At 34.2% G+C, this 19,131-nt stretch overlaps 2 protein-coding genes across 2 annotated transcripts in view; one reads left to right on the top strand and one right to left on the bottom strand.

Moving 5' to 3' along the window:
- CDC73 (cell division cycle 73) overlaps positions 1-19,131 on the top strand; it is an 86,244-nt gene that overhangs the window by 49,008 nt on the left and 18,105 nt on the right. Inside the window, exon 11 of the mRNA XM_080918467.1 lies at positions 13,989-14,046. Within this exon, the coding sequence (XP_080774593.1) occupies positions 13,989-14,046 (58 nt within the window). The remainder of the gene's footprint in view (positions 1-13,988; positions 14,047-19,131) is intronic.
- Positions 1,828-3,096, bottom strand: B3GALT2 (beta-1,3-galactosyltransferase 2; the record flags this gene model as incomplete). The annotated part of the gene is made up of 1 exon (XM_080918329.1): positions 1,828-3,096. The coding sequence occupies one exon, from the start codon at positions 3,094-3,096 to the stop codon at positions 1,828-1,830; it is 1,269 nt and encodes a 422-aa protein (XP_080774455.1).

The raw sequence follows: 19,131 nt of genomic DNA, 5'->3' as shown, positions 1-19,131 counted from the left end.
AGTAATCCTGTACTATTACAGTTTTTAAATATTACGTAGGGGGTTCTTTTTTAATTTATATACCTGTGCAGGAATGCTCACAAACAGTTCTCATTTTTATTTTAAACTTCTGTGGTATAGATCAGAGAGACTCAGTCCACTGATAGGGCCCTGTCTTTGCTCACTGGTGTGGTTTGGTACTGTACTCTGTGTGTATCTTCTTGTGAAATAATACTGGTCACTACAATACATAGAATACATTAAGTGAAAAATAATCATTAGCCAAGAACTGGTGGGTATTTCATAGCTGATTGTTCATAATCATTTGGTATGGAATAAAATACTTAGGCTTCTTATTTAAAAAATGGGGTATACATTGAATTGAAGTAGAACTCTGTATTACTAACAAATAAAGCTTTTTGTGTTTCAGGTAATTTATCCTTTTATACTACATTCAGTGATAAACATGTTTATTAGAATTCTGATAAGAGATATTCTGACTTCATTAAAATTTATAAATTTACATACGATACACTATTTTAAAGTTAGTGGGATTGTGTTTATTGATGTTAAAATTCATGATAGGGCCAAACAATATATGAGAACAGTTGTATAACATTCAGTTCAGGGCTTTGTTGTTTACTTTTTAAATACTAATAGGACCTTGATAAAAGTGCATTAAGTATATTGTTCACTCTAAAAGCAAACCGTTATCAAGCATACGTAGCTTTCTTTCACTACTCCCTAAATGTTTTTTAATTGGTGATGCAAATATTTGTCATCTACCAAATTAAAAACTGAAGGTGTGTAAACTGGCACTGTGAGAGAGAAATAAGTGCTATAAAATGATTAAATGTTGCCTTATGTACACCTGCTCTCAGAAAATAAACTTTTCCCATATGTTGCTGTACACCTTAGAAATACACTGAATGAAATGACTACCTGTAATCCTTTTTGAAGACAGCACACCATTGTTACTACTTGCATTTCAGCTAGAAGAACACAATTCTGTTTTACAGACATACTTGAAGTCAGGTATAGTTGAAGATAATAATACTCCCCAAGAGTGTAATATTTTATCTAAATGCAAAATTCATTGAAATATGGGCTTGACCCTTAATACCAATGAAGAAACAAATTATCTATTTTGATACCTTTAATCATTTTATAAAAACTTGAGCCTGAGACACATTAATTTTCACATCACATCATGTCAAATTAGTTTCCCCAGTATAGATGAGTATTAATAAAAGAAATCAAAATACTTGTAAATTATTTTTAAAAGTATATTCTTGAATGAGAATTGCATTGCTCAAACCTGAATGTGATAAATGAGTTTATGGAATAATGTAACTAAATCTTATTGCATGTAGTATAAAGTTTTAGAACTCTAGAATCAGGTCAGAAAATTTGTTCTTTGCACAATTACAAAGTTTCCTTAAGATCACCAGTACTGTCTTATTTACATTTAGTCATATGGTGAAATCAAAAGTAAATCTAGGCATCTTTTTACTGTCTTCATTTCTTAAGATTTATATAGAAAATGTATGCAGATAGATTTTATCGGCCCCTAATGTAAGACTTGAACCATATGTATGCATGCTTATTATTGCATGTTAATACAGAGAATCTCCTCATACAGTTACTTAAATAGACTCTTTTGGGATACCTTTTGTTGTAATTTGTAATTGTATGAATTAGCTTACTCAAAAATTAAAAAAATAGCTTTGAATTTCTTTATGTGATGAGTTGAACTAAAACTTGTCCTATGTATGTAATCAAGTTTCTTTTTAACTATACATGCTTTAAGCAATATTTACAATTTCACATTTGAACAAAAATAGTTTTTTAGTGTAGTTTGCGGTGCCGATACCTGCCTGCCTTTTCCTTTGCTGCGTTGGCACAGGCGTTGTGCTTATTTTGTTGTAAGTGGTTCCAGTATTTGATCAGTTCACTAGGCTGGAACTGATGAGAGGTAATTAGGTGGCTGTATTTACAGCTTGAATAAGAAACTCGCCAGTGATTGAACACAAACTCATTGGGAGGGGGCACAGGATCAACTCTCAACTTGGCAAGACAGATCCCTACATATACATCTTCCAAGTGCAAACGACGAATACCCAAAGAAACCTTAAATATCTTTTCTGCCAGATCCCCAGAAAAAACATAACCAGTTCCTGAGCAGAAGACAGGGTAGCGCTCACTTGGGTAAAGCTCTGGTGGCATGTACCACTTGCTGTCTTTGTTTCTGTTAGGTGCATATCCTCTCATTAGATAACCAGTAAAATAGTTATGTCTGGGAGGCAGGTCTGGCTTTAGTAACTTGTGTATTAAGTATTCTGTGTTGACAAACATATCACTGTCTGTTTTCATAACATATGGAGTATGTGGACAGTATGTTGCAACCCAGTTCATACCCATTAATGTTTTAATGGTCAGATTGTAGTAGGTATCTAAGTATTCCTGCTGAATTATATCATGATACTGTCTGCTTTCTTCTTGAATTGCATGTTGAAGGTAGCCATTTAGCTTAATACTTATGCCCAACAAAAAAACCCGTGTGATTTGGATGCCAGGTGCTAAAGTTTCATTGCCCCAAGTTTGCCGTATAGCTCTTCTCGCTTCTATTTGTCCAGGTTCTGCAGCTATTAATAGTATTAAAAATGGACTTTTCTCTTGACATTTTTCAGGCTCATTGATGATATATTTGAAATGATAAGAGTTTGGATGTCCAGTACCTTTTTCTTTATAAATGCTTCCATTGGCACTGAGCGTGTTCTCTAGTCCTGTAACTCCTTGTGGCGATAGCTCTGTGTTATTGGGGTTAGTTGCTGTCTGAGGCCTCAAAGTCTGAGGAACTACTTCTTTCCAGATGTTTCGAAGGGAGCTATGATTAGTCTCACTTTTTGTAGAACGAAATCCTCGGAAACTGTATGTCACAGGATTTTCTTTGAATCCTGGTCTACCTGGTAACCAGTCATGGTGATTGAAAAACAAAAACATAGCAAAAAGAAACACTAGAGAAACTACACCCATGAGGTGAGTACGGAACAGAGACCTTTTAGCATTCCAGGTCATTTTTGCAAAGCAACAGTGTCTTCTCCTCCACTGAAGCATGTTGTAAATATCCAGTAATAGTAACAGATGGATGTGGCCAGAAACACGCTTGTTGGTTCCTGAATCAATACTGTTCTTGACTCATCATTTTCTGGTTCAGTTACATGTCCCTTGATGTCATTCTATAAAAACAAAGCATAATGGTTTACAAAATGCAAAATAAAAGGACCTTTTTTAAGCTGAGAAAAAAAAACAGAATCAGGTAAAATAAAATCATTCACACTATTTATGTCTTTAAAAATATTCTCACAGTGCAAAAGATAAGTGATAGATTAATTTTGTTTTCCTCACTTGATGATCTTGGTAGCTCTGCTTGTCTACTCCTTTGACCTAAAGAGTTTTAATGTTGTCCTATGTCGACAGGAAAAATGCTTTTAGATTTCTGACAAAGGCTCTGTAAGAGGGCCTTCAGGACAGATGGAAAATTTATTGACATTAATTAAAATGGATTTGACATACCATGGCAGTATGGTGCACAGTCAGTGGCCTTTTTTGGAAAATGGACATGTATTGGTTTTGGAACAGACGGTGCAGGTTTAATTGTGGCAGAGTTCAGTTAGTTACAGTACACTGCTTGGCATGTTTCCAGCGGGCCTCCTTGTTTTGAAAAGTCAGTGAGAAGATACACCTGTCAAATTTAATTTTTAGAGCCCAATGATTTTAGTGTGAGATTTTAGACAACAGTAAATATTTAACATTTTACAGTACTTTGCTAAGTTTAACCGTCTGCCCTAAGTAGGATGTATCCAGTATATCAGTCTTATTTATCAATGGTCTTAGCAAAGGGTTTATTTATTTATTTTTTTATTTTGCAGTTTTTCTGGACTTGAAAAATATAGGCAGTAGCTCCAACTATTGGGATCTGCTTTAAATTTTACCTTCCACAAAAAAATTTAAAATATTCTTAAATTACTTTTTTGTATTATCTCCAACAGCAGAAATTATTTTAGTTTTAAGCCCTTATGGTAGCATAACACTTACAATCCTAGATTTGTCAGAAGTTTTTTTTTTTTTTTCAGAAGTTTTAAGTGACTCAAAAGAAATTAGTGATGCCTCTTAATGAAAACTGGCTGTTGTGCAAGAGGCGTTTCAGCACAGCATAAACTTACTTGTATCTTGTTATTTTTCCCTTTTGTTTCCTGTTCATAGATGTTTCTAGATAAAAAAGTGTGGCGGTCATAAAAGTAGTCTAAATTCCAACAATGTTTTGAGAACTAGAGACACATATCTAGTTTTGACTTTTCAGTTCTTTAAAAAAAAAAAAAACCAAACTAGAAGTCATTTATATAACCATTAATTTTGAGAATGTCATTATTGAATTCTTTTGATCAAGAAGTAACTTTTCTATTATTCACTGAGATAGTTTCTTTAAACAAAGGAAATAAAATTTAACATAGCCACTTATAAATAAATGCTTGTGCTTATTTATCTTACAGTAATGATCTACTTATGATTGATAGCAGTTTGGCTTACCATTGAAACAAATGCATTTGAAAAGTAATAGAATTTACAAGAAAGTTCTCAAAAACATAGAGTGATTGTAGTGTAAAATTTATACACATGCCTTTCAGTTCCTGCTTGAAAGTGTTTGGCTATGAATGAAGTACTATTCTAGTAAAAACCACTAGGAGGAGCAAGTAGGTGGGAATTTGAACAGATTTCTAATGTGTAACAGGCACTAAGCTTTGATCTTGTTTCTGAAAATGAATGGTGCTTTTAATGATTAGGCAATATCTCAAACCTAAAGTATTTAATCACACACACACACACACACACACACACACACACACACACACACACAGTGGTTTTTACATAATCTAATGTGCTCTTAGTTTTATTTATACAAATTTAAATCTTACAGTACCATATAAAGACCAAAGCTGTTACATTCTTTGCAACATGGTTTCTACATGTTGCAACATGGTTTCTACATGACATAAGCTTGAAATTATGGAGTTTCATGGTCTGATTTAGAAACAGTTTTTTTCTGTCTACACTTATAACTAGTTGCCATTCTATTTAAAGCAGAAAACCATTTTTAAAAGTGTATATGAAAATTACATTATGTGTGGTAGATACTAATGGCATACTCCCACCTCATAATGAGGCTAGTGGGTATTAAAGGGTTTTGTATATAAATTTTAAAAAAGAAGTTACTTTGTAAAGTTCATTTGATCTGTTTCAAGTATTATAAATATAAGCATATCAGCTTTGAGTTGATAAAACAATGCTCAGAACATGGCTGAGGTCCAGTCATTCAGATACTTTTAAATGTGTAAACTTTGTTAACAAAAAACAGTTCAAAGTGAATTAAATTCAAGGTCAGATATTTCAATGAATGGGTAGAAGAACTTAAGGGGATGAAGTATTACAGTAAGAGATGTTGTTTGCAAGGAAACAAGTATCCCTGAAGTGATATTCCAAAGTTTTTAATATCACAGAAATATTACAAATTTTAATCTATAAGACATAAAAACATTTAAATTATCAATTTTAAAACAGAAAAGATCTATTAAAAACTATTTTAAAGATACGGTGAAGTTTTAACTAGGTTTTGTTATTGTTAAGAGCTAATATTCAACAATTTTATTGTAAATTACCATATGTTCATAAGTGGTTCTATTATGATTTTATATGGTGGAGGTATATCTTTTAAATTTCATTAGAATTGTATATTTGTAAGTATTAATCTAGGAGGGCTTGGAATCCTTATACAAATATACCTATTTGATAAACTTCCAGTGATAAATGGAACTCATGTATCTAGCTTCAAATTCCTTTTTTCTAAAGTTTCTAGTATAGGGATTTGTTTCTGTTTCTCTGTGTCTATGTCTGTCAGTCATTCTCCCTATCCCCCCCCCCCCCAGTGTGTGTGTGAACTGTTAAAAAGAAAGTAAAATTGTAACTATTTCTCCTTTTGTTAGATTAAAAAACTATTTACAGGTTAATGCCTGTTGAATATAAGTTCTTGAAAATAAAAACAAAACTAAGAGTTAAAATTTTGCCATGTCTTTTAATAGATTTTTTAAAAAAATAGATATTTTCTGTTTTAATTATAATAATCTGAGTGTGTATTTATATCTTATAGATTGAAATTTGTGAGGATGTTACTATTAAATGTTTCCTCCTGTAGAGTTCCTGTCTTTTGACTTTTAAAAGTTGATATAAATATATTAGTTTCTTTTAAAACAGTTCCATATTTAAATGATGTTTTGATAAGACAAATGTGTATACTTTTCTTTTGAAATATTTAGTTTATAAAGCTCCTTAATTTCTCATAAAGCTACCAAGATAGGCTAGATTTTTTAAAAGCATGTTTGATTTAATTTAGTTCCTGATTTTAATCTTTATCAGAATAAAGATACTTAGTTATGATTGGAAATCGATATTGATACACAACTAGGTCTAATACACTCATTCACTCTTAATTTTACAACACAGTGCTTCCATAGATTTACAATATTTTTGCTTTTGTGATTGTTTGTAGGGTAGTAAGCTTTTTGCAAGTGAGAGGAATAATCAAAATACTTAAAAGGTTTGTAAAATTTTAGGAATATTTTTGAGTCCTTGAACCCCGAGTTATTCCACTAAAATTGATTGTTTCCTGAATAGTTTATTTTTGTCCTACAGACACATGTAGAGGTAGCAGGCAGGTTATTATTACATGTAAATGAAAGCTAGAAACCCACTATTGATATTATTTGACCTTGCACTTGACCATTATTAATGGGCATTTCATATTAAACTATTTTATGCTAGATTTTTAATTTTACTTTTATAATTACCTCCAGGAACAGTCTTACACTTGATTTAGAATCACCGTGTTGCTTAAAAGCTCTCTATTCCACTACTGTATTTAGAGCAACTATCGATACCTCTTTGTTTAAAGTTGTATTCATTGATACTGTGATAACGTAACTGACTACTGTGGTGGTGTTATGCTTTGCATAAACTCACTAATGTTTTAATCTGATGGCTAATGTTGTAGCTTGTAGTATCTTCTAGTAGCTCAGTAACACTAAAATTTATTGATGTACTCCTGAATTGTTTGCTATCTCTGTCTGAAGAGGTAGATATTAGAGAGATATTACTATGAACTGTTAAGATTTTGTTTTAAAAGGATTTCCCCAGAAAGACCTCAAGATATTAAGATCATATTTTATGCTATTTAATATAATTTTACTCCACTATCTCTTGATAACCATAATAAAGAATGTGCTTTAATTTATTAGATAAGGAATCAATTTGACCTAATTTGCTAGAGAATTGCTTTTTTTTTTTTTTTTTAAAGGGCTAAGGAGCTCTCCTTTTTCTTTTTGGTTTAATTTCTCAGAGAACCTTTTCAGTAAATCTAGTTACTAGTTGATTTTCCCTTTAATGTTACAATCTTGCAGAGTTACTCCCAGCTACATATTTAATTGAATAAAGCAATGACAGCTGTCTAGTAGAAAAGGCAAATTTAAAATCATGTATTGAGAAACCCTTTCATAGTTTCAAGGGCAGTGAACTGTATGAACTTGTTTATCAAGTGTATTAGTGCCCGTAGGGCTATGAAATTAACACACATTTAATGAACATCGTACACAAGACAGCAACATACCTTTCTTTCTTGGTCAGACCATTTAGATGGAGAGGATTATGTCTACTGAAAATACTTTTGGCACGCCATCACTTCAGCAAAAAACGATGCTATCGAACATGCGCACATCCCCCAACAGTCTGCCTCCGGTGATTGCTTTTCACAGTATCCAAAGTGTCCATCTGTCGGGGTGTCTTCAAGTTACCCTTCTTGTTCATATGTTTGTATCCTATTTGTCAGAGATTTTTCCTTTCTTTCATTTTCTCTCTTTCATTAACAAAAGAGCTGTAGTTGTCTGTTGTATTTGGTGCACAGTTGACTCGTTCCGACAGTTGATGCATTGAAGCTTTTACATCTGCTGTATTCCCGGCTGGACAATGCAGTGCTGTCTTCTCTTCTCAGTATCCATATTTCTAGTAAGAACGCTGAGCTGCAATGTAAAGCAGCAGAACTGGGTTTAGTGCTTCAGTGGCATTGGGGAAAAAAGGCTTTGCCTCTCTCCGTTGTGGTTGCCTGGCAGCTGCAGGAAGGTTTTTTTTTTTGAGCAGTTTTCCTGGGGTTTTAGTCTGTAATGTGAAATGCACGGTTCCTCTGTGCTGCTCGGGCAGGCAGCAGTTTAAATGTGGGCTTGACAGATGCCGTCTCTGACAGAGCAGAATTTAACGTCACTGCTTGGCTGAGTCCCACGTGATTGTTTGCGTTCATTTTGACTAGAAACCCAAGATAGGGAAAAGCTTAGAGATCTTCCTTCTGTGTGATACATTATATTTATTCAGAACAAATACAAGTATTATGATGAAATGGATGTTTATTTTTTTAATCTTTATTTGAACTTGGGCTTTCTAAATATTTTCTGTGTTGGATGGTGGCTTTCATGTTTCTTACAAGCTTTTGTAGAGCAGAAGTAATAAAAGCTTTTACATGTAAGTTGGTATAAATTAACTCTTTCAGTGCATTCCTGCTCTTAAAGTTTTTGTCTAATTGTTCTGATTTTCTAGTCTAGTTAAAACTCATTCATTATCTATTGTCTATAACTTAGATTTCCTCTCCTATTTTCTACAGCCTACCTAAATCAGTTGTCTCGGATTACTTGATGTTGTGATACTTTTTTTGCTCTGTACAGTTTTTAGTGTTCTCGAAAGTGGTAAATTTAATTTTAAATCACTTTCTTGTTATCAGCATTAAATCTTTTTCATGTAAAATTGTGTATCACAGAATTAAAAATGATATAGTTTATATAAGAAACAAATTTTCTTGATGATTGGTAAATAGTTCTGTAGGATTGATTGCATTTTGACTAGAAACATTAGGTAGAGACAACCTTGGAACTTGTGCTTCTTGTATAGAAAATAGTTACATATACTTGTATGCACTGCAGGTGAGCTGGAGTCCATTGCTTCTAATAATGTTTAATACTTTAAAAAATGGCTTAGTAAAATGGCATCAAACAGGTTTTTTAGGCATTAGAGACTGAAATCTTTTTCTGGTATACGGATCTAAGTACCTGGGTACTTGGGCATCTTTTTTTAAGTAGAGCACTGAGGCAGGTATTTTTGTTACTTGTTTTTATGGCTATAACTAATATTTCCCCTCAGGTATTCTAGAGACAGTGGTAACTATATAGTTTTAGAGCTTATGGGTTATATTTAGGGTTACAGACTCCATCCATTTTCACAGACCATATTATTTCAGGTGAATACAAATTACATTTCCTATAAGAGTATTCACTTATTTGTCTCCACGTGTTACAGTGTGCTTTGTTGGTTTAGGTATAGCCTATGACTATCTTAGTTTGTGTCTTATCTCCTAGAAATGATAAAACAGTAAAAAAAGAAGGAAGAAAGAGAACTATGAGGAGAAACTTAAGCTTAGAACTTTGACTTTCCTCAGTTAGAAGAGGAATGAAACATGTGTTTCTTCATCTTTATATTTGGTTCTTAAAGCTCTATACTGTATTCTTCACTGCCCTTTTTTCTTGCTTTCATAGACAATTTATTGACTCTGCTTAAATTATTTCTCCAAAGTAGAAGTAGCTTTTTTAATGTCAGTGATTCCTAATATTGGGGCTTCAGTGAGGTTAGAGGTTCGAATAATTATTGCCTATTTCAAATTAGACTGAGTGATAAGTACCTGAATTGGTTGAAAATGATATTCCCTTATGACAGTTTTATTATTCTCATATCTATTTTTCAGATGAGGAACTGGTAACCAGAGTTCTGTAATAATTAACCTAAACATCAGATACTTATTGATGGGAAAGAGGGTTAGCTCAGAATTTTGCAACAGGATTATTTAAAATTTTAAGATCCACATTTCTATAATCTATTCTTTAACATATTATATGGCTGCTGAAGAAATTGTGATGTTCCTACCTAGATATTGACATAGTACCCCTGGAATCATTAATGGAATACTGAATGTATTTTGATTTTTATCATTAAATGTTAACACTACACTGCTATATGCTAACATGTACATTAAGGCACAGCTTATTGGTAATATGAGGATGACTGAATAAATTTTCCATCATTTTTTTTAGGGAAGGAGAAAATAACTTCTGCATTATTTTTAAATATATTTTAAATCCAACTTTTGGTGATACTGAGAGCAGGAGAGTGCTAAATAAATTCTTTACTTCCGATCCGTAGCCCCTGCAACGTGTTTCTCTCATTTTTATTGAATGATATTTTAAATTTATGGTAGTTACACATATTGGTGAGGTACATTTTATACAGTGTGTAGTGATCATCCCAGAACAATTGGCATATACATCACCTCTGAGATGGCCTTTTTTGGACTGAATTGGATTTATTTCGCTAAGGGCTTTATGGATATAACTCAGTAATGATTCCTGTCTTTGTTGGGTTCAAGCCTCAATTATCTACCAGTGTGGTTTTTTTTTTTTTTTTTTTTTTTCTTCCTCCTTTCTACTGCTTGCTGTGGAGCAAGTGTTTATATGACAAGATTTCTAAGATTGGTAACCAGGCATAGTGTGTATCAAGCCTAGTATTCACATACACAGTAAGCAAGAATTTAAATCAAATTAAAATTAATATCTGTTCTCTTTTCTTAAAAATTTAAGTTGATTAACAGCTTACAGTATAGAAAAATAGTAGCAATGAGATAAATTTCCTCTAGTGATGTTTTCTGAGAAATTTAGGTTTCTAGGTGAGAGAAATGGTAAAAATCTGTTATTTTGCAACCTTGTAAGAATTCTTTCTTTAGTCTAGTTTCTTTTAAATCTGAATTCTGTGTTTAAACTAACTCCATAAATGTGGCAGGTTTGTCATAGTCTGCAAACTGACAGTTGTTAGGTTTTATACTTATAAGTGGTGTAGAAGTATTGCTTGCATAAGTCTGTTTTTATTTTTAATAACACAGGTCTGAAGGGGGTGGTGGTAAAAGGTATTCATTACTTTGGATATTTTAACCCAAGCTATCCAACTAGTGCTTTATATTGTTTGTTTGTTTTTTAAAGTTTTTCTAGACATGTCTATAGTTAGCCCTTAAGGAACTGAAATTTATAGAAGGGGTTTGTTTATAATGCAACTTAAGTTCTCATTTATACTAAATACACAAAAAGTGTTTCTTTATTTACAGAGTTACTGGTTCTGAGTGGTTTGCATGATATAAAATAGCAGTAACTTTGGGAACCATCTGTTTATTATTATGTGTAAGTTTTATCATGTATCCTTGATTTTAAAAAGATTGACAAGAAATGGGGGCAGAACATTTTAAATATTGAGCTGTTGGAGTTGAGGAGCCATAAATCCAGTCTTGCCTACATTGGTCTCCTTTCCATTTGTGTTTTTGAGTGGCTCCTATATTTGTCACTTATTTCAGCCAAATACTTTTTCAGTACTATTTTTTGAAACAGGTCTGATTTTCATCATGTTTACTTAAAAATCACTATTTGACATAGTTATCTAGGGACTAGAAATTAATCCCCACTAGTTTCTTAGCTCCAGCTAACTAGCACTAGTTGTTCTAGTAGTCCCTTCTATTCTGGTCTTTAAAGCCAGCGCTACATGGCCAAAGCTTCCCAGTTCTGTTGCTTGCTGGAGCTAGAATATGGCCCATCTTGTTCTATTACATTATCACCAGCTTTCTATTTTCTAAGTCCTTCACTGCCTAAGCTTGGCTGTCCTGGAACTTGCTCTGTAGACTGACCCTGAAGTCATAGATCACTTGAATGCTGGGATTAAAAATGTGTACTATCAATCAAGTACTAACTAAAAAATATATTCATATAGTTTTATGTAAAAATTATTTTAAAATATGAAAAAAGAGTACTGAAAAAATGTATAATTTTAAGCAAAAAATGTTTAAAATCTGTACATTTATCTTTGTTTTGTAAAATAAAGTTGTTTAAAAAAAAGGAAGTGAGTGTTCATTCTGTAAAATTGTGAAATTTTCTATTTTCTTTCCAACATTAAATATTTATGAATAATAGAGATATATAGACCATTAAAAAAAAGTGTGTACTATCATACCTGGACCTAAGCTTTTCTCTACTTAGAACTTGCTTTGTACCAGGCTGGCCTTGAACTCCTTGCCTCTTCTATATCTCCCAGAATTAAAGGCTTATACCACTATGCTCGGACCTAAGCTTTTCACAGCTACTATTCCTCAAGATCTGGATCTAAAACTTGTGTCCTCCATTTCTGGATTGTAGTTCATTCCAGATTAAAAGTCCAAATGAAAGCAATTAACTAGATAATAATGCCTAGATATAACGATTCCTTGGACATAGTATTCAGCTCCATTCTACTTCATGGCATGGTGTCCCTTTATATTTTGAACCATACATTTTGTACTTTTATTTTTGAAGCTTGCTTTTTTTTTTTTTTTTTTTTTTTTTAACCAAAGGCTCTTCATAAAAGCTAACTTTAGCAGCCACATAACAGAATTTATACCAGGCTGTTTTGAGACTTCCTTTGTCCAAACAGTTAATCTAAAAATCTCTTCACCTTAGCTTCAGGCAGAATCTTTTTGGACAATGGCAGAAACCAGCTACATTCTTCACCAAAATACCATAAAAACAGTCTCTTGACTATGTTTAAAATCCTTGTCCTCTGAAACCTTTGGAGCCAGGCTTCTACAGTTCAGAGCATTCTCAGCAACAAAAACCCCACTGCTTTCCAAATCCAAAAGGCTCCAAATCCACATTCTTCCAAACAGAAGCATGGTCAGGCCTATCACAGCAATCTCCCACTCCTGGTTCCAACTTCTGTCTTTGTTAGGGTTTCATTGCTGTGAAGAGACACTGTGACCATGGTAACTCATAAAAAGGACAACATTTAATTGGGTCTTGCTTACAGATTCAGAGGTTCAGTTCATTATTGTATCAGGAAGCAAGGCAGGGGCCAGGCAGGTAAGGATGGCACTGGAGGAACAGAGTTCTACCTCTTGTTCCAAAGGTGACTAGAAGACACACCCTGGGCCAACCATTTTCAAACTACATCTCTTAAAGTTGAGATTATGTATTATTTATTCATTTTGGCACTTTTAGAGGAAAAAGGTTAGGGTTGATTTTTTTATAATAGATTAGGGTGTGTCTAATGTGTACATGGCCTTGATGCCCTGCCCTTCATTGAAAATATGTTCTTAATAAATAATGTTACATATAAATATAAATGTGTATAAATAAAAGAAAACAGGCTTCTAATTTATAAAAATCAAATAGTACCATTTTTGAAAATACTGTTTTTCTTTAGTAGTTAAACAAGTCATTAAAAATATTACTTCTTTTTAGAAGTTTTTCATTGGTAGCACTATTCATTTTCATTAGTTACATTCTTTTAAAATAGTATAAAAGATAATGAAGACTTTTGATTGCTTGTTTGTCTTGTTCAATAGTTTTAGAGACTATTTTGTCAAGATAGACCGCCACCACCAGCTGCTCTGGCTATGGCACTGGTACACTTTTTAGGGGTGAGGACTTTTCCAGACAAGATTTTTTTTTCAGAGAAACTATTTTAATTATTATGATCATACAAAAGACTTGCCAAAGGAGAGGAACTGCTAAAAACATTGTATCAGAGTGAAAGTGATCAGACAAGGTTTCATATGTTGCTCAGAATGGCTTACAACTCACTATATAGCACCAGCTGTTCTCAGACACATAGCAGTCTTTCTGTCTCAGCCTCTGATTTAAATATTGTATTTATTGAAGTTTATTTTTTAAACTTACAGGCCTTTGCCAAATGTGAAATTAACTTAATGAGACCTTTATGAGATTTCTTTAAAGTGTTTTATTGTTATTTAAATGAATTTTGATGTGATTTCATACATCAATTTTTATCTTTTAAAGGAAGGTGCATCTGCCCGTAAGACACAAACTCCTGCAGCCCAGCCTGTACCTAGACCAGGTAAAAAAAATGTATCTTTGACTTTTCTTTTTCTTAGATGGACATGTTTTTGATATGTAGTTATTTGAAGAATACATTGTTTTGCTTAAAATATACCAAAAGGCCATTTCTCGTCAGTGCTGATTTTAGTCATCAGCATTCCGTAAGCAGGTCTTAAACTATGGTGATATACACAAAATGCTTATGAAAGTTTGGCCAGCATCATTAATCTTTTTATTATAGCAGAAAAACATAAAGGAGTTAAAATGAATAGTTTTACAGAATCTTTAAAATCTATATTTTTAACATTATTTACTGGATTGTCTTCAATTTGAGTTAAAAACTTGTTTATTTATTTATGTCACAAAATATCTAACAAAAGCAACTTATAGAAGGAAGGGTTTATTTTCATTCAAAATTTAAAAGTACAGCTTATTATCAAGAGAAATTACAGAGGCAGGAGCTTGAGGAAGCTGATTATATCCATGGTCAGGAAGCAGAGGGAGATGAATAGTGAGTGCCGTTAGATTTCTCCTGTTCATGTAGTATGGTCCTAGCTCCTGAAGTCGTGCCACCTACATTCAAGATGACTCTTTTTGCCTTGATTAATGTGATTCAGATAATCTGTTACAGACATTCCCAGAGGCTAACCTAAGTCAGGTCAGTCTCAGATATGACTAGAGACTTGTTTCTTAGGTAATCTAGATCTTGTCAGGTTGATAGTCAAGATCATAGAAATCATCAGTAAAATAAGTTATGGGACACTGTAACAATAACAAGTAAACTGACACCATGAAGGACATTTTGAGTAATTGAGTAATTTTATGTAATTGAAGAGTTAAAGGACATTTTTATGATGGTATTTTTGTTTTTCACTAAGATTTGGTTCAAAGGTTATATGTTTTTCTTTTAACAATTCTTTGTTCTATGTTCATGTTGTTCTATGCCAATTTGGATTTTTTTTTTCCTATAGAAGTTCAGCATGTGCTGCTCAGCACTTAGAAGTTCTATAATCACTTTTTACAATAGTTGCTAGACAAGGTTACTATTGAAGTGTTTTAGAGTTTGTCTTTTCTTCTTAGTACCTAAAAAACAATTATTTGCTGATCCATGTAAACACTAATGGTATATTCCTACTGTTTCTATGTAATCTTTGCCAGATTTTAAATTCGCTAAAGAACACTTTTTTTTCTCTTTTTGTTGGACATGTTATTTTATTCTTTTCTTCTCTTTTGTTGTTTTTCTTTTTTCTTTTTAAAATTTATTGGATATTCTCTGTATTTACATTTCAAATGTTATACCCCGCTCTACTCTCCTCCCTCCTCTCCCTCAACTTGATTCTATGAAGGTGCTCCCTCTCCCAATCACCCTCTCCACCTCAGTGCCTTGGCTGGTTGATGACGTTCTTCCCATGAGGTTGCAAATCTTTCAGCTCTTTGAGTCCTTTCTCTAGTTCTTTCATTGGGGTCCCCGTGTTCAGTCTGATAGTTAGCTGCAAGCATCCTCATCTGTATCTGTATGACTCTGGGAGAGCCTCTGAGGAGACATCCATGTCTGGTTCCTGCCAGTAAACACTTCTTGGCATCAGCAATAGTGCTTGGGTTTGGTGGCTGCATATGTGGTGTTTCTCCCGCTGAGGCAGCCTCTGTAGATCTTTTCTTCAATCCCTGCTCCTCTATTTGACCTTGTATTTCCTCCCCTGCTTTGTTCTCCTTTCTAAGAAGGACTGAGGCATCCACGTTCTGGTTTTCCTTCTTTTTGAGCTTCATTAGTTCTGTGGATGGTTTTGTGGGTATTCTGAGCTTGGGGCCGGGGGGGGGGGGGCGATAGTATCCCCATATAAGTGAGTGCATACCATGAGTGCTTAAAGAGCACTTTCTAGAAAGAAGGAAAAAAGAAAAATAGGAGTGACAGATGACAGTGAGTTCAGAGAATAATGTCCAGGGAGTATAGCTACATTAGAGAAGTAGTTATATACAGTTCTTTAGAATGGAAGGATATGAAGTTGTGCTTTGTCAGTCTAATGAAGATCACATAAGAGATATAGAAATGACAAGGTAAAACAAACAAACAAAAACACTTTGAGAATTTCTCAAAATCAGTATACAAGGCAAAGGCATAGATGGAAGTTATCCATACAAGTTATTGATTTGTAGTAAATTGCTTTACTCAAGTAATTTCAAGTGTGTAGAACGGAAAGTTAAGGGATGGGTTGGTATTTGAATGTGAAATTTCTCAATAGGTTCATATGAACCTTATTTCCCAGCCTAGTGATGCTGTTTGGGAAAGTTGTGACAGCTTCACCAGTGGAGGAAAGGCACTGGGGATGGACCTAGAGGTTTTGTGTCCTGGCCCCATGTCGAGTTCACCTCCTGCTTCCTGCTGTCAGGGCTTTCCTGCAATAATGGCCTGTATCTCTTTGGAACTGTAAGCTGGCTGCCTTTGTCAGTTTTTAAGTATGTTTGTGAGCTTGTGTGTGTGCACACTGTGCATTCCACAGAGCACACACATAAGTTAGAGGACAGTTTAGGGGAGCAGTTTCTTTTTACTCTCTGAGTTCTAGGCATTGAGCTTAGGTTGTTAGGTTGGCGGCAGGCACCTTTTTGCCCATCAGTCTTTGTCCAGGATATTTGGCCAGACAACAGGTTAATTATGAAAAGAAGAGGGTTTTCACAATCAAACGTGCAGTATCAGGTTCTGAAATTTCCAATTCTTAGTACCTTACGCTGCTTTTTCATGTGGTATACCCACGTACACCAAAGTTTTAACTAATGGAAGAAATTTAGTCTAAATTAGGCATCTTATAATATAATATCTCAGATCTGCCCCTGCCTGCTTTCCCTTCCTTCCAGCATCAGGGTAATTATTTCTGTGAGCACTTTTTTTAATGCAAATGTTTGTTACATGGTATTTCCCAATTTGAAGGGGTAATTGTTTAATATTTGATATGTTCATTTGCTATTTTTTGTTAGAGGCCAACTCTGGCAGTGTGTTCATCAATCCAGGGAGGAGATGTGGGCTTGGCAACTTTGTATGTAAAGAAGGCACACTCATACGTGTGAAACAAGGCACCAGCAACTTGAGGTTTTCTCCCACAGCTATGTCCCCCCAGAAAAACTTTTTATGCAGCATAAAAACCAAAATGTGGTTACGTTCTGCTTCTCTTTAATCGAGTGATTAAAATAAGTAAAAAAAAAGAAAAAAAAAGGATGTTCTCCAACACCTTTGATTAAACATTTTACAGGCAAAAATCAAATTAATCCTAAGAATTCACTACATTTGTGTCTAAGCAAAGTGTAAGCAAGCAAGGTATTTTTAGGCAGTTCTCTTACTGGCAGGCTGCAATTTGGAGTTACAAGGAAAAGATCAATCATTTTATTATTTATCTTAAAAGGTAATTTTGTAGAAAGTACTAAAAGAATCACAAATCTAAACTTTTATATATATAGAAAAGGCAATCAGTCATTTCTATTTTAAATCTTCAGGATATGTACTTAGGTATTACCAATTTTTATGAAATCATCTCAGGAAGTCGAGGGCAAGAATGAGTACAAGGAACTAATCGTGGCTTTGGTTACCATCCCAGCTTTAGCAAGAGAGACATGCCAGCTAGTACTAGTTGGGCTGCCACTGTTCTTGTTCCCTAACCTCGAAAACCCATCACTCAACTATCAAGAGTGTGCCTTTTAAACTTTAACTTGTTCCTCAAGATTTTCTACATCAAAGCCACAAAAACAACCTAACTTTACTAACAATCTAAGTTTCTAAATTCTTTCCAATGGTGGTGATTGATTAATTAATCTGCTCCAGCAGCAATGCTTAAAAAGATCAATCACTATTATTACTTGGAGTGCCAATGATACTACCCAGTGAGGGGCTAGAACCCTTAGAGTTGTCATACAACTCAGACTAGGAGGAGAGTGGTGACCTTTGAGGGCAACAAGCAGAGTGAACCCTGTAACAGCCTGGTGTCCTCTTTGCCTCTCAGGGGTGCACGTCTGTTATGGTTGTGCTAACTGGTGGTCTGCCCTACCTGAGAGTTCCACAGCTGTTTACTCTTCCTCCTGCACGGCCCCACATCTCCTCTTGGGTTGCTGAACAACACAATGCCAGAGCTGGCCTTCGACAATGTTTGAAGGCTGGGGCAGGGGCAGAGGGACTTGGGAATACACAAAATGCACTCGGAAGTTTAATACATGTATTTATGCAGAATAAAAACCAAAATGTAGTTATGTAATACATGGAACAGTATAGAATTGTATTATTCTTTTAAGTAGAGTTAGAAGCATATGGAAATGTGAAATAAACCACTTAGGTCTCCGCTTAGATTAGGGACCTAAAGGATGGAATTCCATTTATGAACAGTTAAATTTATTTTTTCAACTTACCTTTGTCAAACATGAGTAATATTGTACCAGGAAAATTCCTAGATATATAAATCATTTAACTAAAAGAATTTCAGGTCTTAAAGAAAACTTGAAATTTAACAGTGGTTCCCTATTTGCTTGCTCATCTAGAAATTAAGTCTTAAATAAGTCACAATCCCACTGTCATCTCATTTTTATAGCCTGAGTAAAATCACTTACCTTTCTCTTGCTTTTAAAATGAATCACTGTCCATATTCAGCTTTTCTAGATTAAATTTTTTTTATTATTTTATTTTTTTGAGATAGGGTCTGAACTGTGCAGCTGTAAAACTCACTTGGTGGACCAGGCTGTCCTTGACCTCACAGAAGCTCATCTTCCTCTACTTTCTGACTTGGGATTAAAGATGGATGCCACTGTGCTCAGCCTTCTGGCTTTAAATTGCTTATAATTTGGAATCCTTATGGAAATGGCCTATAGCTCTAGTGTGTCTCGTGTACTCCTGTGAGATTGAGACGGTTACTCTTGTCTGTTTCATCGGAATTTCTCATGGTGTTAGTTACTCAGTTTGTAAGTGATGTGCTGGATGGAGGACTTCTATAACCATCTTCAGTTTAAATGTGTATTCTGACTTGGGCAGTGGTGGCATATGCTTTTAATCCCAGCACCTGGTAGACATAGGCCATCAGGTCTTTTGAGTTTCAGGACAGCCAGGGCTATACAGAGAACCCGCCTTGAACCC

This window comes from Micromys minutus (assembly GCF_963924665.1).
Source record: "Micromys minutus genome assembly, chromosome: 6".
Classification (NCBI taxonomy): Eukaryota; Metazoa; Chordata; class Mammalia; order Rodentia; family Muridae; genus Micromys; species Micromys minutus.
This window is presented reverse-complemented; position numbering and strand designations above follow the sequence as displayed.